A 25,508-nucleotide genomic window follows, 5' to 3' on the forward strand; every position below is an offset into this window, starting at 1 on the left:
GATCGCAGCCCAAGGATGAAGGCTACTTTCTGCAGAAAGGGATCCACCTTGGAGCACATCCTTGGAAGAGCAGAACAACCAACCCTACTGTCATGTCTCCAGCCCTGTCCATCTCCTTCTTGTCTTGGTGAGACCCAATGGAAGGACCTCAGATCTCTTTCATGTCCTTGCTCAGCCTGGGACAGCTAATGGGACATTCAGCTCTGCCTAATGCTCTTGGACCCTATGGGACCGCTCCCACCAGTGAGGTCATTGCCTGCACTGGGGTCACCCTCAGCTCCCAGCTTGTGCCCCTGCACCCTGGCATGGGGTGGGCATCCCACAATATTCCAAAAATTCTCAATCTTCTTCCTCACTACAGCCAACACTGAAACTTATTTATTTGCTCCAATGGATAAAACAGCATCCCGTCACACTCCAGGAGTGTGATCATCTTTTAAGAATACAATACCATTGATTATCGCAAGGGTAAATTGAACAAATCATTGAGCAAATCATCATAATAAAAATTAAGAGACAGATTCCTGAAAACGAATAAAGGCCACATGCATCTCATTCCTTTGCTCCTACTGCAGATCACTGGACAACAGCCCTGCAGGTGAAGGAACTGGTGATGGGCTAAGATTCATGCCTGAGAAGCCAAATAATTGGGTAGCTATAGTTTGACTGGGGCTTTGCCAAAAATTGCTCCGGGAGCATCACCTATACATTCAAATCCTCCTTCCTCCTCCTTTTTCCCTATGGGGATGGTAGAAAGACCTGTGGCTTTTCAGGTGCCACTCGAGAGTGGCCTCAACCATTAATATGAACACACAAGACTTGTGTATAGGACTTAGGGAAGTATGGAAACTTCTGAAAGTGAACAGCCTAAGCCCCAAATAGTCGTAGAATGGATTTATTTTCAGCCTGCCTGATTTTTCAAAGGTGCATTAGATTTTTGATGGGCATGATAAACAGTTTTGGAAGTGCAAGAAATGTCACAGAATTTTTAGGTAATTGCCACTGTGTGTGTAAGTACCACTTGTTGCAGTTCCTTCTAGCTCTTCAGTTTAAAAACTTGCCATGATTCATAGAAAACAAAGCCATGTATTGGCTTATTTGAGTGCTGCAGTACTAGAAACATGTACGGCATTAGGTGTACCTGAACACTGAAGCTCAAGCAGTGCCAACCCACAAGAGGCAGATGTGTCACGCTGGCTTAAAAATGTTTCTGTTGAATTCATTTATTCTAGTAGAGAGAGAGGAATAAAATACATCAGAAACAAAAACCCAGTGTACACAAAAAGGCTTTTCCCACTGTAACGTTTTCTGTGCATAAACCTACACTAATCACAGCCTTTGCTGTAAATTGCACAGAGCTGGCTGAGAGTACGGGCGTTGAGTCACTCACATTGCATGGTACCAGGCCTGCTGACAGTCATCTGAACGTCTCCCTGAGAGGCAGACACCCCCAGAAAGTGATTCACCCTGTCCTAAGATCCACGAGTGGGACAGGGGGGTTGACTCATGCTCCCAAAGCGTCTGTCTCCATCCTTGACAGGGGAGTGTGTGGACTCGCGAGCATCGGCGGGCAGGGGGGATGAGTCCTACCCTTACCACAACATTGGTTACATCCTCATTTGGGCTCTGAACTGAGGAGGGGAATGAAGTATCTCTAGGCAGTTTGACAGACTCTTGCTGTTGTTTAAAAAATCCACGACTCTGTGCTGAATGCAGCTTTGAGTTGAGTGTCATGGGGATGCAATCAGTAGGCAGACATCAACCAGAACCACAGAGCAATAAGAAGGGTTCTCCAGGACTGGGGTGCCACAGAAACCATTCCCTGGCTATTTTATCGAAACCCAAATGACAAAGCATGCCTTGACTTCTGCCATGTTGGCCATGAGTTTCTCGCTCCCATCTTTCCCTGTTACTTCCAGCCTGTGACTTCTTCATACAATAGGACATTCTGGGATACAAACTCTGGGATAACCCTTTCCTTTCTATTTCACTTCTCCCAGGCCTTATTTCTGAACAATTATGGCAATGTCTCCAATTACAACTAAAACAAAAAGTTCTGGCAAGTTGGATCATGTGGGAAGTATTTTCTTATTTTTACTTTAATTTTTGCACATGGTGACTGACGCACCTTCATGAGGTGCATGAGTGGGTTTCAACTCCCTTCCAAGGTTTGTCTATCAAATCCAGGCTGGCGTTGGTTTGAAACTGAAGTCACTTCAAAAAACCCACTCCCACTCCTCCCTCTCTGTGCTTAGTCTTGGGAGTAGAAAATACCTGCCCTGCTCTGCTGAGCCTGTGTGGGCCCTCTTAAGCCAGTAGGACATCACCTATCATGGGACTGGAAGCCTCACAGACCCTGTGAGGTCCGTGTTACCTGCCTATAACAGACCAGGGTGACACAGGCTGGTGTCACCTCAAACCTCTTTGTACCAAGCTGTACAACAGCCCTTGAACTCCTGCTATCACCCACTAGGCAGCAGTGGGTGACTCACAGGCTATAGTCAGCACTACTGAGGAGTCAAGCCCATGTGCCTTGAATGACACATCACAAGAATTAGTCCCCCAGATCCCTTTAGTAACGTGCCCCGAAGCCCCCACAGTGAGACATCTACCTTACGTTCAGCACGGTGAGGTAAAGCTCTACAGTGTTCCCATTTGACAGATGAAATACCAAGATTTATCTCCTATTGCAGAGACCACCTTGAGGTGTCCATGGCTGAGGAATGCCTCTTACTGTACTCAATGGAGAAGTAGGGCTAAATGCAACCATTTGAGATATAGTTCATGCACCATTTCAGACACTCTAGGCTCTTCAAGACCTCCCAGTGAAGCTAGCAGACAGGAGAAGCTTGCATAGAAAACAACATTTTGGAGCTGGAAGCTGGAGTAAGGTGGGGTTACCTTGAGTACCGCATCTCACCTCAAGTACTGCATAAAGTTTTGGGTGCTGCAGTAGAATAAAGGAGTAAAACTATTAAAGAGCATCCAAAAGAAGGCTCTGAAGATGCAGAAGGGTCTAAAGGGCAAGATGTATGAGGAGAGGCATAAAAGACTCCAAAAGAAGAGTCCTGGAGCCTGATGGAAGCTCGCAGGGGCAGGCTGAATTTGAGGCTGTTTCCTCTGTTTCCTGCTGATGGCCCAGAGAAAGAAAAGGTCACCTCAGAAATGTAATGAAGCTCTCTGAAAAATCCCCATCGACAAGTGAGACTCAAACAAACGGCTCCTCTTAAATTGCTGTTGCTGGTTTTAAAGCCCTTGTACGTGCAGGAACAAAAACAGCGTATGGAAAGACATCTCAGGCTACCTGGCTTGTTAATGCTGTACAACTGGCCATGGCTTTAGAGCCCGTCTAATAAAAGCAGAAGACAAATCACATGCCAAAAAAAATACAATATTTAAAATGAACAGCATATCCATTTTACACTTACACACAGTGCTACTATTAGAATTGGAAAAGACCTACAAGATCATCCAGTCCAATCATCCACCTACCACCAATAACCCCACTAAACCATGTCTCTCAATGCTATATCTAAACGTTTCTTGAACACCTCCAGGGACTGTGACTCCACCACCTCCCTGGGCAGCCCATTCCAGTGCCTGACCACTCTTTCAGAAAAGTAGTATTTCCTAATGTCCAGCCTAAATCTACCCTGGCGCAACTTGAAGCCATTCCCCCTCGTCCTGTCACTAGTTACAGGAGAGAAGAGGCTGACCCCCAGCTCACTACAACCTCCCTTCAGGTAGTTATAGAGAGTGATATTAGATGTTGTACTGAGGGACATGGTTTAGTGGGAAATACTGGTAGTAGGCGGACGGTTGGACTGGATGATGCTGGAGGTCTTTTCCAACCTCGGCGATGCTACGATTCTGTTTTACTGAAGAGAGAGGTTTTTCACAAAAGGCATGTACAGCTGCAGGTTATCTGCTGTGGGAAATTTGAATGCAGTTAGTATATGCAGAAGTACTGCCTTCTTACTTACTGTGGTGCCTGTCTGTTTAAAGCTGAAAATGACACCTAAATGCTTCTCTATTTCTTCTTTGACATTGATTCTCCTACAGATTCTCTTACAAAAATGGGAAGACACCAACATTTCTTTCCGGTGGGCTGGACAGCAGGTGTTGAGCATGACACAAACCCTTCCATCAAGCCCTGCATGAAGGCAGCATCTGCTTAACGCAGCGTGCTGCATCTCGGTTCCTCCCCATCACTTGCTGGCTGCTCATGCTCTGTGCAGTGAACCCTCTGATCGTGTTCTCCCCTTTGGGTGGCACGCTCCTTACTGAAGCTCAGCATGAATCTAGGAACAGTCTTCATTCTGATGTGCACAGAGTGGAAGTGTATTCCTATACAAAAGAGATGGAGCCAGATTCTGCTCGTGTAACAACACTGCCTGAGAGTTGTTCTCTGTTCCTTTTTAATCCATTATTGTTATTTATTTGCATCAGAGTAAAAGGGATCAGAATCAGACTCCAGACCTGATTTTCGCCTGCTCCGGTAGAGTCTGATGCTTGATCTTTCTTTCTTTATTTCCTTTCAGAGGAAGGAATAACTTATGTCTTCTTTCATTCGTCCCTTTTGGTTTTCACTTTTAAAACAGAAGAATATGGATCTTTACCATTAAAGAAATAACAAAGGGCTGCATAAACTGTTTTGCCACTCATTTTCTTCATAGGATTTCAGAGCACCTCCTTAACCAGTTTCCCCAGGGTGCCACCAGTCCATTCCAGTAGGTGAATGTTAACATCATTCATGAGCCTGACCCAGGAATGGTGTACTCACGTCTGTGTGCCACCTATTTTTATAGCCCTTGCACACTCTGAAAGTACTCTGCAGCTGAAACCAAGCCCAAAAGGTGAGCTGCACGTAACTTTGGTGCTAGAAACTTCTCTGTTCCTCTGTCTGCTTTTAATGGAAAGAATGAGTCTGGCTCAACACCAGACCTCCCATCAGAGGCTGACTCACTTCACCTGTCTCAGACACAAAGATGAAGCAAGTCACCATTTTGGAGGGTCTTCCTTTATCCAGGGACTACAAAGGGTGTCAACTGCATTTGGACAGTTTCAAATGAAGGTTAAGCTGTCTAAGATGAATTCAGCTGCATAGCAAGGGGGAATGGATCTCATTCCAAAAGAGCTGAGGGATCCATTCACCTCCAGAGGACGTTTGAGAAAAAGACAGGGATTTTCTGAAAGAGTTCCTAGGACAGGGACTGGTGTCCATCTGTCATGGCAATCTGAATCTGACTCTGTGCTGGGGTCTGCCTTTGGACACAGGACTGCCAGCTTACCTCTGTATTCTACTCGGAGCTAGAGTGACCAGAGATAGAAAACCAGAGCCTGGCATTTGGAAGAGATGTGACCTGACCACTGAGTTTTTTGCTGGCTGCTCTGATATCCTGTCCTTTGCTCTGTTCTCATGACAAATGTTTTGGTTTCATTGCAGCTTGGGCAAAGGTTGAGTTTCAAATCCTCAGCATCTGCTCCCTTGCTAGGGACCTCCTATGAGACCTTCCTCCAAGGAACACTCACAGCCCCGTTCTCCCCAGGATCTAACTCCCAAGGGACAGATTCACCAGTCCATAAGAAAAATGCTGGAGACTGTTTGGGAAAGGTAAGGAGTAAAGACAAGCAACTCAGTTCAAGAACCAAACTCCAAGTAGATCTGGACAACATCTGGTCTTCTACCGCTGAATCCCACTGGGACTTTCAGATACAATGAAGCTTGCTTTGAATTCTATTCAGGACCATCTGTGACCAAGATAGCACAAGGAACCTCTTCCATGTTAGACCAGATGAACATCCACATTCCTGAACCTTGTATTGAGAGAGGGAAAGGGAGAGCAGGTTGCCATACTAAGGCAACCTCAGAATAGCTTGCACACACACAGAGTTGCCCTCCAACCTCTACCAGCTAAAGGCTGGCCCGTGGCCTGAAATGTGAACGCCTCCTAAAGCCTGTTCTTTCCACATAATTAGGATGACTGCAGATGTCCTCACTGACCCCAGAAAGGTTGGATCCCTTTTTAGCTTCCCCCCAAGTCTTCGCCTTAACACTGCCCTAAGTAACTGAGCTCCACAGGTTCACAGTGGAATGTGTTTCGAAAGGGCTTGCTTTTCTCCCCTTTCATCCTGCTGCCTTTCAGCTCTCCCAAATGCCCCTTTTTGCTGCATTGCCAGAAGAGGTGACCAGCCACATTCGTCTGATCTGTGCTCTCGTTATCTCTGCCTCTGTCACGTCTCCTCCTATTCATATCCTCTGTGAACACAGGAACTGCCAAACTGGCTCAGGCCCTGAGGCCATCCAGTCTTGTATCTTCTCATGGATGCAAGCCAGCGACTGATCCTTCCGCAGGAGGCACAAGCACCCTAGGCCAAGCAGAAATGGGATAATCTGCTCTCTGTTTTGGAATATCCTTGAATACCCTCAGCGAAGTGTCAAATCTCCTGTTGAAAATGTTGGCTATCACTCTCCATGTAAGGATTGGCAAGCCTTCCCCCAGTTTTACAACGCTCTTAATGAAGATCTTCCTTGCATCATGCGCTTCAGTGCTTATCCCACCCTAGGAGAGCTATCTGAGGCAAGTGATGAGTTGCCCTCTGGAAATGCTTCTCTGATGTTCCATTGACTCTGCCTGGAGTGTGGATGATCAAACTGAAATGACAAAGAAAGTAGAAGGGAAAGAGATGAAAAGCACCCTGATAACAGTGGTCTGGCATCTACCAAATCCTCACCAGAGCTCAGAGGAGAGCCCTGGGCTCCAGAGGGGTGAGGAGAGCAGAAAGGAGGATTGGGAAACCTGTTCCTGGCTCCAGGTTGGGCGGCACAGCTGCTGGCTTCCACAGAGCAGAGCAGAAGCTGCCAGGTCCAACACAACATGGAGAAATGCAGGTCATGCAACACTAAGATTCTCTACCACTGAAGGACAAGCAGGCTCCAACACCCTTCTGATGAGCAAAGGTGCTGTGACAAGTCAGATGGCATGTTCAAGCTGCATTTCCCCCAACAGCCAGGCAGCTAACGCCATCCTCAAATGAAAGAAAATCTCCCTCTGCTACAACATTGAGAAGAAAGCTGATCTTGACAGGCATGCATGCACACAGTCTCCACCGGCATGGGAGTTCACAGTTTGCTTTCCATAACAGCCTTGCCCCTTTGCTAGGACACTGACCACTGGAACCTCTGTTTTTACCTATGCTGGCAAAAAAGACTTTCTCAGACTCCAGAACAGAGTACTTGTATCCAACCTGCCCTTTGGGAATGGCTCCTGGCCTATATGGCCGTACCAGGGAAGGCTTTAGGAAATGGCTAGCCAGCCAAAATTGTACCAGAGACCACACTAAAACAATGAGTTTAGTGTCAGTGCTTAGGTGGGAATCTGGTCTCAGTTATACCCTCAAAGTCACATCTGGGGAAAATGCCAGCATGACTGTCTTGCTGGATGGACAAACCTGCCTTATGGAGGAAAGCTGTCTTCTGAAGGGTCATCCTTTCACCAGAGTCCCTGACCAGTGTCTAGTGAGGGAGTTCATGGAACTTACCAGCCAAATCACACTTTTCAGGGGGACCAATGCATGACAGGAGACTAAGATCATTCAGAAATCTGGGGTGTGTCTGGTGAATTGTTTCAGCCCAGAGATGTAAGCAATCATGGAGTGAAGGAGAGAGGAGAACGTACAGTAAGACCAATCTGTCCTTTGAGGTCCCTTTGGATGTGTTATTTAGTATAATGCTACTTATGGCAAGAAGCTACTTAACTGGAAATGCATCTTCCATTTAAGTGTTAAATGGAATGTTCCACCTAAATGTTAAACAAATATAAAGAAAACAATTCACTGTTCTTCTCTCACTAAAAGCAAACAACCCCTCCTTAGTGAATGCAATTTTCAGGCTGTTAATGCAACACAAGTCTTTCCTTTGTGGTGTTTGGCCAAGAAACCAGAAACTTCAATAACCTCATTTTGACGCTGCTGTTAGGATCTCGCTGGCTTTGAGTTGTTTCCAACAGGGATGGCTGCTGCTGTCCCTCAAGTTGGGGCTCATAGCCTGGAAACCCACCCCTCAGCAGTGAAGACTCCTACCCAAATGCCAGTACCTCTCCAGTATCCTACTGTAATGCCACGGGGCATTCTCCCTCTGAAGGGCATGCTGAATCTCATGTGGGCAGGTCTGCTTCAGAGTTCTTAGAGACTCTCAGCACCAAGAGATACATGCATCTCTTGCTTCTAATGCCACCTATCTAGGAATAAATAAATATCCAGCCTAAGCCTGGTCTACGTTTATGCAGGTATGAATTACATGGGCTAATTCTGCAGTGGTGAAGAGCTTGGTGAGCAGCAGACAGGATTTCCTGGGCATAGTTAAGGCAGTTTGTAAATAGAGTGAGAACTCCTATATATGTCTATTTTTGTCAAAGACTGTATGAAATGCCTCTTTTCTCTTACCCTCCACGCAGTCATCGCTGTCATTATGAAGACTCCAGTTAAATTCCTGTTTAATTTATATGTCTTAACTGCTATCTTAGGATAACACACAAGAAAAAAAACATGCAACCACACACACACACAAGAAAATAACCACCAAACCAACAAACACCTGAATCCCCAAAACTGAACAACCACAGACAAGGGGATTCTGAGCTCCTTAAGAGACCCCAAGAGATTTCACTTGAAATGTTCCCACACAATGCCTTGGAAACACCTCAGCAAGGACAGTACCTACATCTCTGCTTGCATATCGAAATCCTTCTTTGTAGGGTCTATAATGGGTAAACAACATAAACCTGGTTCTACCCGAAAGAAGCGTGGCCAGCAGAGAAGTGCAGAAGTCATCTCTACAGACTTCCATTGCTTTTTCTCAGTGCACTTTCTGGTTGTTTCTTAATCTCTTCTGATTTGAGAGATTAGAGTAGCCTGGAGTAGAGCCCTGTATCTGGATGGCCATCAGCCAAGCAATGCTGAGACCCCGAGGCCTCCAGATCTTACTGGGCACCTGAAATGGGAGAAAAACCCACCAAAGCTCCCTTTACAGTAAATGTGAAGAGCCAAACACCTAGATTAGCATAGATCTACAATCAGCCTCGACTGACTGAAGATGACCTAGTTGGACAGAGCACCTCCTGTAGCCTCTTGGTTTCATGTTCAGTGTTGAGCGGCCACTGATTGATGAGATCTAGATCTTTTTCTCTCTGATGTTGAGAATAGTCTTTCCTGGAGCAACAGAAGGGAAAAGAATCACCTTTTTGGTGATTATTTTAGCTGGGAGAATAAGATTTGCTGAGATTCTTGAATATTCAAATATCTTCACAGATGCCAGCAGAGTCACTTCTGATTTACACTCTGCAGAGAACCGAACAAACTTCCTTTACTGAGATTTTTTCTTAAGATGAAACAATATTTGAACTCTACCAATAGGAACATTTAGTATAGAAACACACTTTACAATACTACGAGAATGCACTGAAATGGGAAAAACTTTGCTAGAAAAGAAAACATACGGTTTGATTTCAAACAAAATCTTTCCCACCCATTTCTGTGTTTATAATAGGGACAGTTGGCATGAAACAACACAGCTCTTACCACAAACACACACAATATTCTTGAGTTTTAACAGAGCGCATTTGATATTTACTACAGCATTTTTCTCCCGATATTCTTTTTTAATTCAGATGAGAACCACAGTCACAGAGAAGACTTTAAATCTGCCTGGGACAAATTGAAAGGACACTGAAATCTTGCAGGTGGGACTGGAATACTCCGAAAAACAGGGCAGCACTGTGAAGGAAAGGCCTAGAAGTTCTTCTGTCCACTTCTGAATGTAACTTCAAGAATCTCTTTTCCTAGCATAGATCTCAAACCTGGGGCTCTGTGCCTGGAGATAAGTGACTGAACAAAGCCTAGCTCTGTTAACCGCTACATCCAGGTCATTGTTCTGTCTCAGCTTCTGAAACAGGGTGACCCAGTCCAGACTGCTCACTGGGAACGGTCCTTGGCCCATGCTAATGCCCGCTACAAGCCGGGGAATCGTTGGGGTTGGTGCTAACTGCTGTGGGCTACAAATTTACCAGGGTCTGCGCTGCTCATTGAACCATGTGGATGACCAAGATCTAGTGGCTGTGCTCATGTTCTGACGTGTTTTGGACTACAAACATGATGAAACCCAACAGATTCATCACCAGATTGGGGAAGCAAGATCCTCTGCTGGGTCTTAGCAAAGGAACTTCCTGCTGTAAATACAGCTCCCACAGCCAACTCCTTGGGGGTGAGGCAATGGCAAGGCAACACTTCCAAGCAGTGCGACAGTACAAAACATGGATCCTGCAAACCACCTCTGGTTCATGGGCAGACCCAAGCACAAACGATTTGCAGGCTGTTGGAGACATAGATTCATCTCAGTCCTGGAAATGCTTTTGACTCAAGTGAGGGGCAAGAAAGAAGTCCAGTGTAGTTCACACTTACTGGCCAAAGGAAGAGGTCTTCAGTCATTGAGAAGTGTCAGCAGAGCACACCTTGCTCACCTTATGGTTTATGGATATTTGCTACTGTGTAGAGAGTAGCTGATGAAATTATGTCACTGTCATTGCAGGTGAAGGGCCTGGTTTCCTGAAAAAAGGGAGAATCTCAGCCCTGGGGCTGAATATACGGGGCTGGCATCGGGAAAGCAAGTCTGGCAGAGCATTTCTGTGAGGGGGAGTGACAAAGTGACAAAAACGGACGTGGTGCAGCTGGTATCATCTTGCAGTGAGGTAGTTGCAGGCACCAGGGAAATGGATTCCAAAGAATGACAGTAGGCATCTGTTTCTTCCTCTGCTTCCCATGCTCTGCACACTCTGAAAATGTCTGTGTAGCAGGCCAGAATCCAATGGCACACCAGCATCAACCAGTTTAGCCATACTCAGGTTGGTTTGTCTCTCCTGGGACTTTGTGTCTTCTCAGAAGTTCATGTATACACAGGATGGACTTTGAGACTGCCTCTTCAACAGGTTAAAGAACATCACCATCCCCAAAGACAGGCTGAAGTCAAAACATGCATCTACTCCCTTACTGAAAACGTCTGTTTGCACCTTTGGGTGTTTTAGGAGTGGCCCTGCCTGCTGGAATCCCTCCGCTAGCAAGCGTCCACGCGAAGACGTGATCATGCTGAGGGCACTGAGAGCAGGAGGTCAGTCACTGCCACTTAGGACAAAAGTCATTTCAGGAGGAGATTTCCACTGATTCAGTAAATCTGTTGCACTCCCAGATTCAGGACTGTCACCCCGAGCTGGTCGTATAAAACAAGTGATAGTTGTTGAAACAAAGACGTTCTTTCCTTCAGTGCTCAGCAATTTTGAGCCAGCTGTCAACTGAGTCAACCTGAACTGCTCCGTCTATATCAGGGATGGAAACATGGAGAAGTCCCTGCCTACTGCTTGCCTTGCATCTTCCCTAGGTTTTGTTTGCACATCTCAGCAGATATCTGCTCCCTGTTCATCCAGAGCTATAATGGTTTCCTGGATGATGCCTGAGATGAACCCCAGAGTGCACTAGAGCAACCTGAAGACAAAGAGTTGAATTTCTGTATCATTTGCCAGTCAACCACACTGCAGTGTGCAGCCACCTTCTTCTCTGCTCTGCTCTACTCTAACCACAGGTTTGCAGCTATGTCTCCAAGAAAGTCTGCAGCACAAAATGACAAAATTACCTGAAAAGCCTTAATTTCCAGCCTGGAACTTGTTTGGCATGACCTTGCTTTCTAGGATCTTGTAGCACAAAGAGCCCCCAAAGACCTCAGGCTAATCAAACCTCTCTCTCTGTGCCTCAGTTTCCCAGCTTGCAGCTCCTAGGAGCAGCCTGAGCTAATGCTTGTGTAGTGCTCTGAGGATGCAATACCCCCCTGGTGACTGCCACAGTCTACAAAACCTAAAACTGGCAGCACTGGCTGCCTGCCAGTGCTGTCCCGTGAATGGTGACTCATCTCTATTGGCTGTGCCATGTCCTGTGCGTGATGGTGGCACGTGATATGGAACAGAAGGGTTTTTATCAGTGCTCCAAAATAACAGAGCAAGGGCTATGGCAAGGCAGTGGACAGAGAAGCTGAAGATGGGGGAAGGATGACGTCTCTTGCTGGGCTTGCTCCAAAATCCTATTGGAAAAAAAAGGTGCCCCTGGCTTCAAAGACTCCTGGACCCAGTCCTTCCCTGTGCCGATACAATACGGTTGATGATAGGGCAAGCTTTCCCCACACCACTCACTGCCTTGGGCCTTGGGTTGGCCTGCTTTCAGCACGCCAGAGCGAGACGTTTCAGTGCCCAATGCCAACTGTGGAGAGGGCTTTTTTGATGCTGCTGGGAACTGGCTGGGGACCAGCAACTCGTTTCAAGCAGGGCACCAAATTGCTATCTGTCATCCGGCTTTGGTGAGAGGGAGGGGAAGGCAGGAACAGAGCCATATGCCCCCGTCTGGCAAAGCACTTGGGTCATATGAGCGGCCTCCTGAGTGAGCTGCTCATGTTTTTGGAACCTCCTTGGTTTGCCGATGAACATTTAAAGGGAAACTGTGGTTCAACCAGGGCAAGCATTCAATGAAAATAACCCAGCTCCTCTCTGCCAAGCTCCTTCAGTGAATACAATCCCAGTGAAGTCCTTTTTTCCTTGCCCACGTGGCTTCAAGCAATTGCTTTTCTGCTCACCTCCCAACTGTCACAGGGAACTGGGGCTGTGGGATCGATATCTCCCATTTCCAGTAGTCCAACTCTCCAACACCTCCAGCTCCACAGGTAAAAGTTTTACTGCTGTATTTTTCTTGCCCTATGAGCTGTCACACAGCCCAAGTCCAAGCCCAGAGCCTGACCCTGGTAGACCTTCCCGTCACCCCATCTCCTGTTACCTAGGACTTGATGAGGCAAAGATCTTCTTAGACAAGCGTTTCTGGTATCTTGATGGATCTCAGGAAATAGACAGCAGTAAGAAAAGGAAGGAGGATTTTTGTTTCTGGAGGAAAAGGGCTTCACTTGGGGCAGCATGAATGTCTCATCCATCCCAAAATAGGAGGTGCACAAGACATGTCAGTCTTTGGGTACTCAGTCCTCTGGAATCTAAAGGCTGTGTAGAAAGAGTTAACCATGGCTTACTTGTAATGAGTAACTTTGGTTATCTGTTCTGTGCTCCCTCCCAAACAGCCTGTGGGGATTATTTGGCTTGGAGTGAGCTGGTCAAAGCCAAAATCATGCCAGGTCCGAGCTAGCAGTGCAAGACAGGTGCCCACCGCTGATGCCTATCCATCTGCACCCAAAAACCTGCATTTCTGCTACATTCTGCAACAGGTATACCTTGGATCAGGCCAGCATGGAGGATCCTTCATTAACTTCTAGGGCTCCTTCAGGGTCAGCAGTGCTACTCATAGGATGGACTGACAAAACTAATGAGGCTCTTCTCCATCTTCAGTGGAGATTTGGTAGTTTTAACCTCTTCAGCTACATTCAGGTCGGTGCTGACCACATTTGAAAATCCCACCCTTGGGCAGCCAAAGGTTGAAGGCTCTCTTTCTAACTTGCCCCAGCTAAGGAGGTTACATTGATTCTTGGAGCGTGAGTGGGAACAGGCTAAGAAGTAATCCATTAATTTGTTGTCCTTTACATATCACCTTGTTTTTACATCTCAAACCATTCCATAAGATGTATTTCTTCTCCAGCAGGATATTTCAGACAGAACGTAGTTCCCAGCAAAGCCATTATTCACAGCATATTATTGGTTAACTATCAGCCTGTCATCAGGGAGAATTAATTGAGAAGTCTATCTTCACATTAGACCTTACTCATTATCACTCACACAGGAAGCCTCTCACTCAGGTGAAGGGGTGTTGAGTCAACTTGAGGCTGACTCATCCCAAACCCACTCAGCTTGGCTGGAAATGCCTTTTCCAGGCAGCGAGGACAACTGATAGCTCACTGAATGTCCTCCAATACCCTTCCCTCCAATTCCCCGCAAGGACCAGTCCAGTTTTCTGAACAGAGCTGCAGGGAAATGTACCCTGAAGTGTCTCTGCAAAAAAGGAAAAGCCTTGATGCTAAATGGTCCCCGGACACGATAGAGAAAAAGTGAGGAGAGGATAAAACAGACAGCACTTTGCTTTGGGAGGAGCAATAAGATTTGGCCATGTCTTTTGCTAACCCCACCACAGCTCTGCAGCCAGCACACATCTGTAGCTAAGATGCCCCAAACCCCTTTTAGTGCCTGATTTGGACCACTTTGCTGAAACGAGTGACACCTCAGACAGGCTGAAGCTAGTGTTGCTGTTCCTTAAACATACAAGTAGTTTAAGACGACTTATTGCAGGCTGCAGAGAGCGCAGACGCCTTACACAATCCTGGAGGTTGCAACAGGGCTTTGAATAATGGAGGCTTAAGTTGAAAATCTCATTTAGATCACCAGCAGGGCTACGGAGGAGACAGCACAGCGTTGGTAGATGGACAGTACTTATGGTGGGGAGAAACCCTGCACTGAACACTGCAGCTTCACGCAGGCAAACTCCCATCAAAAGCATTGCAAAAAACACTTGTGTCACGACTGGGAGGAACACTTGACGTTCTGCTAAGTCTCATTAAGTCTTTAAGCAGCCACATGAAAAGAAAAAACTTAAGTGAAAGGAAACCTCTTTAAGAGATTTATGGGGAAAAACTGACATCTCTCTTCCCTCTCTGGCTGCCTAGAAGCTGGGGGTCTTCTTTAAGTTGGTTGTACATGCCCCTTGCCATTCAGCACAGGGGAACAGGCATCTCTGAAGGATGATGTGGGCTTAACGGCAGCTTACTCTGCAAGGAGTGAGATGGATTATCCACCAGGAGCAGTTATGAAATGAGAATCTGCGTTTCTGGGCTTTTTTCATTGCTGTTAATATTATGTTTCCTTCCCTAAGTACACCGCGTAATTTATGTCCAAGGCAATCTGTGAATGCCTCTGTCCACTGCTGCCCAGGAATCTGGGGGTGAGGAATCTGAGGGCCTCTCCAGAAGCCCAGGGATAATTGCAGTGACCAAGGGACAGGGCTGCCCCTTCTTCTGAGTCCTATCACCTTTTGCCTGACGATAAAGGGTTGACCTAAACACACCACCAAGGTTTCCTCTAGATTCCATGGAAATAGAATCATCATAGAAGCAAAGAATGGTTTGGGTTGGAAGGGTCCTTTAAGATCATCTAGTTCCAACCCCCTGCTATAGGCAGGGACACCTCCCTCTAGACCAGGTTGCTCACAGCCCCATCCAGTGCAGCCAGAGGGCGAGCACCCCATCCCCCATCCTTCGGTCCTTCTGGACGTGGGCTGACCAGATTTTGGAGGCATCCTCCCTCCTTCACCCTCTGCTGGCACCAGGATGTGGCTCAGTGATGACACTCTGTAGGTTAGGTTGACAACTGGATTTGACGATCTTGAAGGTCTTTTCCAACCTAAATGGAAATGACTCTATGACTCTGTTCTGAACTGACTGCCAGTTTTGCAGACAGCTGCGCTTGTAGCAGATGAATTGCTCGCAGAGGGCCTGCATACCAATACCAGCTCCTTCCACATACATATTCAGGAACTGATGTAGACCCACTTGTCCCAGCAGCCACAGCACGAGGTTCTCCAGCTCAGACTCTCAGCATGCATCTTCCAGGTCAGATCTGCTGACCTGATGGAGTACACTCCGTTCTTGCTTCTTTTCTCTCCGTGCTATTTTCTGCTCTTCCCAAGTCATCAGGCAACAGCAGTTAAGCTGAGATCTGGTCTGCCTTGTGCCAAGGATATGATGAAGGGATGGATCTGACCTTCATGAAGTCTCAGCAGATGATGTCCTGGGCTGTCCAGAGTCTGGGATTTTACCTCAAGTTCCAACTTCAGCACTTCTGTGGCTGGTGGTCTCAGAGCATGCAGGAGTTAGTGAAACAGGTCCATACATTTCCCCCAGCCCTTTCAAAGAGCTGCTTCTCAGAGTAAAATGACCCTTGCAAAGCATGGTAGGGCTTTTCTTTCTTCTGCCCATCCACAGAATAGAACCCCAGAATCATAGAATCTTTTGAGTTGGAAGGGATATGTAAAGGCCATCTGGTCCAACTGCCCTGCAATGAACAGGGAGACCGACAGCTCCATCAGGTGCTGAGAGCCCCTTTCATCCAGAACAAATGGAACCCAGGAAATGAAGTATGAATCTGATCTCATCCCCATCTGCTCCCTGCTAACTGCAACTACAGCAGTCAAGATCAGCCCTTGCTGTCCCTATGTTCCTAAACATTTCTGGAGGAGATGCTCTGGGTTTAAGTAAGTACTTCCAATGGATCCAGTCCTCTCACCTCAACAGCTATCTTAACATGGGAACCAACAGGAAAAGGCAAAACTTCCTGATAGCCATTGCACTAAAGCCATATTTAATGGATAGGAGATGGAGGCATGAGCTGACATTTGCTCCACAAGCCTGGCTTGGCTTCCTGCACTGGGCTTGGCATTGCAGTCTTAGGATTAGGGAAGACTGAAGCCTGGAAGTGGGATGTCTGCTGTGGGAAATGGTAAATAGATCATCCTCTAGCACTGACTGAATCTATAAGAGACTGTGCGAGCCAAGTAGGAACAGCTGGAGTGTGGACATATAAGCATGGGCTGTACCTGGGTTTACAAGCCCTGATGTGGGTCGTTGCACCCGTGTGCATCCCCCAGTGATGCAGCTGATGTTCTCCCTGTTTAGAGGCAGAATTGGCCTCTCCTGTCCCATGACACATAAACACCATGAGTCAGAAGAGGCTTGATTTTTAAACACATTGACTTCCTAATCATATCTATCTCCATTTCCGTTCATTTCTGCCTGCTTTAAGGGAAATCTCTGATGCTTCTGTTCCTAACTGTTCCTCTCAGTAACTAATTTCCCTATGCAGAATTACGTGCTGGCTGGGAGGGACGAAAACAGGACCACAGAGGAGCTCCAGGAAACCTTGCACCTGTGCCAGGAGAGCTGAGCAATCTCTGCTGCCTGCATCCCTGCACATCACCTGCCGTGCTGTGCTCTCAGAGAGAGGACGCGTGCTGCCTCGGAAGACAGAGCAGGCTGCTCACTTTGGTGGAGGAACTGCATAGCTGGAGGAAGGGAGGGGGAAGAAAATGATGCAGCTTGTCCAGTGGATGGGGCAGCCACGCTTGGAAGTGGCAAAGTGAAGCAGCCACAGGTCTGGAAGCCAAGGGGGACTGTGGCACAGGCCAGTAAACTTCACCCAGCGTGTTCTGCATAAGGCACGGGCAGGCCTCCTAGATTGTGATTTGTACATTTTTAGTAGGGTTAATAATCACTGCTGGAAGCAGCAGGAAAAGGGAGCTGGCTAATGGGAGCAGTTCTAGCAGGAGTTGTAGAAAATCCTGTTCATCAGCAGCAGTTTGGAGGCCTGGAGAGCTCGCAATGGAAGGTTTCAGAAAAAGCCTGTTTAAACAGGAGCCCTCTAGAAACCACTGTGCTGGACATGCTTAAAGTATGGAGGAAGGGGAGTCCAGCTTAGTGATGCTCTGGATAGAGGCGACCTTGGTCCAAACAGCAAAATTTATCCTCGAAGAACTGCTTGCTTCCAACATCTACACCACCAAACTTCCCAGATAGCCCAGCAATACCACAGACAGGCTGCCTTTGGGAAATGCTGTCCAAGTGCCATCCCTGGTGCATAGATCGTGCAGGGTCTGAATTACCTAGCAGTTCAGCAGCTGATACTACTGGTGGTTCTCAGAAGGGACAGTTCTGTCTCAAGCTGGAGACCTGTTGGCAGCCAGCTTGTCTATGGGCATGGAATGGGGAGATGCTCACCCAGGGGCTGGGACAGGGGCAGATGCCTCTTGGCTGGGATGGACTTCCCATGCTCCAGAAACTCACTGCAGCAAAAGACACTAGAATTGGCCAACTCTACTCTGTGGCTGCTTCTGAGATTCTGCTCATCTATCTGTATGTCTCCAGCGATACCTACTCCACGACATCTTTGTCTCCGCACAGTCCTTTCCACTGACTTCACCCCCCTGTTTTCTTGGACTTGCTGAGAATGATGGCACCACGGTCACCCCTTCATGCTCTTACATGCAGGACATGACAATGACCAACCTTCATTCCTGGGCACTCTTCACAAAACGTCCTTCAGCCTACAGCCAAGCCCCTTACACTACACTTAACACCATCAGAGCACTGCATAGGCATTGAGCTGTTTGTCCTCACAACATAATGCCAAATCTGGCCAGCCTTATCATCCCACGTATGTTAGGAGGGAAACTGAGGCACAGGATTGTGTTCAGCCAGTGCCAGGCAACATAGGGGTGGTGGCACTTCCAACTGCAACAGAGATTGCCTGTCTCCTCCAGATAACGTTACAATTCCTCTAGACTGTACTGGGTTTGGAAGAGCTGAACCTCATCTTTTGACTGACACTGTTTTTTTTCCTCAGTGGAACGAGCACAATTTTTACCCAGCAAACGCAGAGCGGAGCTGGAATGAGATTTGTCCAAAGTGGCAGCCCCATAACACCACTGGCTTGCGTCCATCGGCAGCTGAGCAAGGGATCATGGGGGAGGCCGGGAGGATGGGGAGGGGAGGATGAGGGGGCCACTTACATGGTAATGTTTCTGCACGGTTCTTTTGGATCATTATGCAGAGCTGTAGCACCAGTTGAGGAGCGCTCTCGAGGAAAGTTTCCAGGAGGCGCAACATATTTACGTCTGCATATTCGTACATCATAGCCCAGTAGAAACGCCGCTGGTGTTCCTTCCGCCTCTGGCTCTGGATCCCCAGGTACATAGTTCGGATATACCTGCAGGAAACAGGAGGAAAAGCAACGTGTGAGTTTTTGGCGTTGAACAAAATCCCATGGGAACGGGGCTGTGGTTCAGTAATGAGGGGAGGAGGAAGTTGTTGGGGGAAAAGGGAGACTGGGGTGGACACAGGTGTCTCTGCAGCTCCAACAGCATCTCCTGTAGGACTGGAGGAGCTGAGAAACCTGCAGCATCCTCTCTGTGCAATGCAAAAGAGGGACATCTTTGACTTACACCACCCAGATATGAAGCGTGAGGGGTAGGAAATGCTCATGGAGCATTTGCACGAGGAAACAACTCTTCTACTTTGTTTTCTTGAGGAGAGGAGAAGCTACACAGCAAAGGCTGCTTATGACACTTGGTGGTGGTCTGACTGGTGGCCTAAGCCCCTTCAGCACTCCACCGAGGCCCCTCCCTCATGGACCCCAGAGATATGACTGCATTTCATCACTGGAGTAGCAACAGGATGGCATCTTCACCTTTAGCACATGTGACCCACGAATGCAAAAGGCCACACAGCTTGCCACTGGTCAGCAACTGAGGTTTTTGGCAGTGTTGGACAAGAAGGAGGTGCTGTGTATGGACAGATACTGCAAGGGAAGAGAGGGAGGAAAGGATGCAAATTTTGATAGCTTCTGTACCTCTACACAAGGGACAGGGAGAGGGGAGAGAACCTCTGCAAGCCCTGCCCTTGCTCAAGCACCTTGTCCTTCCCGTCTGCTGTTCACAGCCACAGAACATTTAAAGACCCCGAAAGAAGGCACAGAGGACACCAAAAGTCTGACACTGGAAAGCCACCAGGTGGGGCTCGACACTCGAGAAAACGCTACATCAATCGCAGGTGACACTGGTGGCACTGGTGGGACAGCCCCAGCAAAACCCCAGTGCGGTGGAAGCACCCATGGACCCCGTTGCTCATCCCATGGCAGCCGGCCTCCTCCCAGCACCACTGAGAGCCCCGACCCCAGCAGCTGCAGCATGACACAGGAGTTTGAATTTAGGCAAGGACAGCCGTCACCTCCGCCCGCTGCCAGTTGTTGGTTTTTAAGGACATCGTTCTTTTTTTGAGGACTATAGGATGGCAGAAATGAACGCAGCGATGGCACCGAGTCACTCAAGAAGACTAAGAAGCAGCTCCCCTCCAGCACCTGCACAAAACGCATTGGAGTAAGGCATGATCCTGACTCCATCAGGAGCTGGAGCAATGGCAATGACAGCAACACGCCTAACTGTGGAGCCTACAGCTCTTCGTAGAGGTTGGTTGCACCATGCTTCTTCTGTAGTTGGGGAAACTGAGTCATGGATGCCCAAAAGGGCTCTCCTAAGTCCTCCAGACAGGTGGTGAGCCGAACCCAGATGTCTCGGTGATCAACTAGTGATAAATTGGTGGGAGCTGTGGACTCCTTCAAGGGGAGAAAGGACTTGCAGAGAGATTTGGATCAACTAGAGGGCTGGGCCATCACCAACTGCCTGCAGTTTAGCAAGAGCACCTGCTGGATTCTGCACCTGGGATGGAGCAAGCAAGGTTATACATACAGATTGGGGACTGCTGGACAGCAGTCCTGTGGAAAGGGATCTGGGGGTTCTGGCAAGTTGAACAAGAGCCAACGGTACGTCCTGGCAGCCAAAAGGGCCAACCGTACCCTGGTGCTGCTGTGTGGAGCCAGGACCTGGACTCGGTGGTCCCTGTAGGTCCCTTCCAACATGGGATATTCCATGCTTCCATGACTCTCTCCACCTCCCAGCCTCAACCTCTTGCCTCACACCCCTTGTGTTCTGCCTCCGAAAAGGAAGGGATGCTTCAGACTTCGGAGCTTTCCAAGGTGGCAAATCCTGGCTCACCACCAGGAGATGACACACCACTCAGTCTCCTGGTCCACGCAAAAATACTTCCACTCTTTAGCATCCTTCAGACCAAAACCTGATGAAGAGAGAGGGGGGAGTACAAACCCCCTCCTCCATGATGCTTGTCGATAGGGCCATTTTCAGCAGGGAAAATCCTACAGCAGGTGTGAACAGCAGCATTCCTACCTGGTAGGCCATCAACAACTAACAGATGCCTAATCAATCAATTTAACATTTCACTGCCCAAGGAGGCTGTGGATGCCCCGTCCCTGGAGGCATTCAAGGCCAGGCTGGACGTGGCTCTGGGCAGCCTGGTCTAGTGGCTGGCAACCCTGCACACAGCGGGGGAGTTGAAACTCGATGATCTTTGAGGTCCTTTTCAACCCAGGCCATTCTATGATTCTATGAACATTTCATCCAGCCATAACACCATTTCCAAACGTGCATGTGGAGCCCCAGTGTAACCAATTTTATTCCATGTTTCTTCTTTGTGGCATTTTAATCATTTGTTTGAGGGCTTTTTCCCCTACTTTTACTAATACTGGTTACGTGTAGACAAACTCAAAAAAAATCAATGTCATTTCACCTGAAATTCGTTGTTCTCGGTCAAGCCAGTAGCAAACAGGATGCTATAATTAGACTTTCGAATCCATATTCAGGCCTGATCCTCGAGCTTCAGCAACACGATGCTTTCTCTTATGTCAGTGAAAGCCATTCACCGCTCTGTGCTTTTGAAAATCAGGCTAATTTATTTATTTAAGAGCTTAATTTTGGATACAGGAGCCTAACTTTGGGCTTTTTATTTTTTTGAATGCTGGCTATTTTTATATACGAGTGTGTGTATTTGCGTGTACACATGTATTTTTAGTTCTGAGTTCCATCACAGCTTCAAGAGACAGAACTAATTTGGGGTTGGGGTGTTTTTCTTTGCATGCACAAAGGGTTGGCTGTCCCCTCCGCTCTGGCAGGGCTCCCAGAATTCCTGTTGGTATAATTACCCTCACGCTTATTTACTACGGATGCTGCAGCAGCACACAAACGACATGGGGCGAAGACGTTGCAAAAATGTGGCCAAACAATTTTTGGAGAGGACCTCGTGGATGACAAAGTCTGCTTAGCAGAAATGCCCAGAGATGGGATTGTGAAGTCAGAGGCTGTGCCCGTACCATCAAACAAAAGAGACCAAAGTGTTTGGCCAGCTGGCATGACTCGACTCCACGTGTCTACATCTGTGTTGGCTGGCCTTGGCCAAAGTTGCCAGGGCCTGCACTGACAATAAAACAGCATGCACTGTTGCAGGATACTGTCTGTTCCTTGGCTCTGTTCTTTTGACAGAGGTGGCTGGGAGTACCACCAGCAGAAAGCATAGGAGGATGCCCCAGGTAACAAGGGAGAAGATGAGGATACTGGTGTGTGCGAGGGATGCAGAAGCACAGTCAGGAATATCAACCTAGACCCTGGGTTGTGTTTGGAAGGAAGAAGTGCCCTAATGGCCTGTCCCACACAACCACAGGCTGACCAAGGTCAAGAACCCCATGCTTCATCTGCAGTAGCCAACAAAGCATGGGAGCCTGACTGCTTTACCAGGGGCCAATTGGCCCAAAGATGACCCCAGAAATGAGCTCTGTCATGACCCCAAGCCAGCTGGCTGCCTTCAGGCTCAGCACTGGGAGTGATTCCTGGCCCCTGTTTGGTCCTGAACCCTGCTGAGGTTATCATTATTTGGGAGAGCACTACTGTGCCTTGATCAATCTAGCAGCCTGATGGAATTACAGTGCCCATGACCAGGTCTTGAAATTGCCCAGTTTACTAGCATACGTATATGGAAAGATGGAAAGGAATAGGATCTGGGCTACTCAGTCCACTCCCAACAGCTCCAAGTTAGGAAACTCATCTTGACCAAGCATAACCAAACCTACTACTGCCTTCTGAGAAGCAAATCCTGGCTTGGAAAATGAGAATACTTCTGACCTCAAGGATCATTTTTGACAGCTTTAACCCCTCTAGGCTCATTTTTGACCCTAGAAGATCACAGACGGTAGAGGTACATGAACGGACTTCCGACCATTCCCTACAGACTGGAAGCAGACCAGTAGAATAAGAAGAAGCTCAAAAAATTAACTCTGCTTGCAGCACCTTACATGCCCTTTTAGCTCCATCGGGGTTCATCAGGACCAGGAGGGCAACAGGTGCAACCTCCTTCATTTCTCTCCAGACAACTCTCCTCTCCCACGGTACCACAGATGCGTGGTGATGTCCTGAATGACGTGGTAGCAATGCACACAGTGTGGACAGGCACCATCTCCCTCTCCATCCCGTGGCACCAACCTTTTCCCTGGTGCTCAGCCCTGGGAGAAGAAGGATGGTTTGGGGGTGAGTTACCCAGCTGCTGGCTCACCCTCCTACCACCTCCTCCGCAGGCGCTCCTGCTAACTCTTGCAAAGAGCCATTATCTTTATGCACCAGAGGGTGTTTGCAGATTAAAAGCCCACTCCTTGGAAGGGAGGAAATCAGGACATGTGGAACCGCTCAGCTGGAAGGCTTGAAAGGGAGGCTGGCTGAACACAGCCTTAAAATGAGGTTACGTAAGGCCAGATCTCAGCTGGAGCAAGCTGGCATCCATAGGGCTCTAGCAATTTACACCAGCTGAGGCTTTGGCCTGCTTTTTTAATTTTAATGAATTATTTTCATTCTAGCGGATATAAAAAGGAATATAAGATGCAGCGCTCAAGCAACAGGGGAACATGAAAGTAAAATGCTATCTATTAAAAAAAATCAAAATCAAACGTACAGTTACCAGCGCAATTAACATGCTCAATATCAACATTTGTTAGGGATTTTTGCTTTGTTGCAATGTTGCAAGTTAGCAATAAGGATTCACGGGCAATTACTGTTCCTAGATGGAGTACTAAGGTAGTAACCCTGGGCCTCATCCAGGTGCTGACACAGCACTGCTTCCTCTGGCTGCATCCAAACTGTCTTAGGTCCTGGCCCTGGGATCATTCCCAAAGGGTATTTCAGGGCTTTCCTGCACCACTGCTGGCTGTCCTGGGCCCAAACCATGCTGGGGACCATTGCCAAATTGGGAAATACCACTTGCCACCTCAGAAGCAAGCAAGGATGCCTGATATCTTTCTCATATACCATGCCAACCACACATGACAATATCTCTCTGGAATTTGGGAGCATTCATCAGGCCTTCATTCTTCAGAGCACTCTTTAGAATCACAGAATCATAGACTCACCAAGGTTGGAAATCCTCCAGGATCACCCAGTCCAACCGTCCACCCGCCACCAATATTTCCCATGTCTTGCCACTGTTGGCATTTTTTGACGGGGTTTATACCCCAGAATGAATAAAATGCAGCAAAAAATGTGTTCATCAAGTATTTCAGGCCTTCTGCCTTGCAGTTTCTGCCCTCTCCTTCCTAGAAAACATGCCTTAGTGTATAACTACCCTTCATTCAGGCGATTGCTTCTAACCATGCCTAGTAATTAATAATCTCCAAGCCTTGCTTTGCTTGCTTGAGAAGAATGTTGCTAAACACAAAAAAAGCTTGTTCCAAGCTTCAGAGACGCTTAAAAAGCTTACATGAAGGGCATGACACCATTCGTGACTTCTGTAAGCCAGCAGGGGACAGTATCTTTGTCGGGACACAGAGTTTACACCATTATCTTGGCACTGAACCCAAAATGCCAAAATTATTTCATTACCTTAGCTTGAAAATTTATCTGCGAGCAAGATTCTCCAGAGCATTAGTTAAGATCTGTTAAAGACGGAGTCAAGTCAACCCAACCCAGGCTGGATGGGGCTGTGAGCAACCTGGTCTAGAGGGAGGTGTCCTTGCCTACAGCAGGGGGTTGGAACTGGACGATCTTAAAGGTGCCTTCCAACCCAAACCATTCTGTGATTCTACGTCCAACTTTCAGAATAACCACCTCTTCAAAGGAAACACTTGCCTTCGTGTGATTCAAAACCCTACTTTATAAACGCATGTATTTGAGAAGGGATGATATTTGAATGTCCATTATAAGGTCATTTTGTGACAATCTGTCTACAAGTGAAGCATCTGTTAGAAAAAAATGATAGTGCCACTCTTCTGCTGTGCAGGAGAAACTGTAATCATTTCATATTCTAAGCCAGTTTAAAGCTGTTTTAAAACACAGATGGCTTTACTATGCACCAACCATGGAAGAGACATATGATCTATTTCACAAAACATACATTAGGGAGGATCATATCCCAGAGTGATAGTGTAATTTAGTTGGGAAGGGAGTCCTAGACATCCATGGACCAAATCCCATCTCAAAATGGGGATATCTTCCGACTGGTCATGGCTTCGTGCAGTCAAGTGCTGAAAATCCCCAAGGACGGGGACTCCACAGACCTCTTCCAGCACCTATCTGCTATCTCTGCAGAAATCACTTTCATCCCAAGGTCATTTTCACTACTTAAAGAAAGTCTACAAATCAACCCGCACTTGGAAGGACTCAATTCCAACCAACAGTTGGAGAGGGAATATGATGATGCTGTTCTTTAGGGATCTGACTGTCATGACTTCAATGTTTTCACGCTGATTTAACTTGTTGCTGATTATCTGGGGGCTCCTGTGGTTGATAATGGGGTCCAGAGGAGGGCCACGAAGATGATCAGAGGGCTGGAGAACCTCTCCTATGAAGACAGGCTGAGAAAGCTGGGCATGTTCAGCCTGGAGAAGAGAAGGCTGCAAGGTGACCTCATTGCAGCCTTCTAGTTTATAAAAGGGGATTATAAACAGCAGGAGAATCAACTTTTTACAAGGGTAGACAGTGAGAGGACAAGGAGGTATGGTTTTAAGCTGAAGGAGGGAAGGTTTAGATTGGATGTTGGAGAAGTTCTTCACAGA

The 25,508-nt window shown here is 47.5% G+C and overlaps 1 protein-coding gene across 1 annotated transcript in view; it reads right to left on the minus strand.

Moving 5' to 3' along the window:
• XKR6 (XK related 6) overlaps positions 1-25,508 on the minus strand; it is a gene marked incomplete at its 5' end in the record, with an annotated part of 189,336 nt that overhangs the window by 41,951 nt on the left and 121,877 nt on the right. The window contains one exon of the mRNA XM_021392026.1: positions 18,580-18,776. Within this exon, the coding sequence (XP_021247701.1) occupies positions 18,580-18,776 (197 nt within the window). The remainder of the gene's footprint in view (positions 1-18,579; positions 18,777-25,508) is intronic.

Source organism: Numida meleagris, chromosome 3 (assembly GCF_002078875.1).
Source record: "Numida meleagris isolate 19003 breed g44 Domestic line chromosome 3, NumMel1.0, whole genome shotgun sequence".
Lineage (NCBI taxonomy): Eukaryota > Metazoa > Chordata > Aves > Galliformes > Numididae > Numida > Numida meleagris.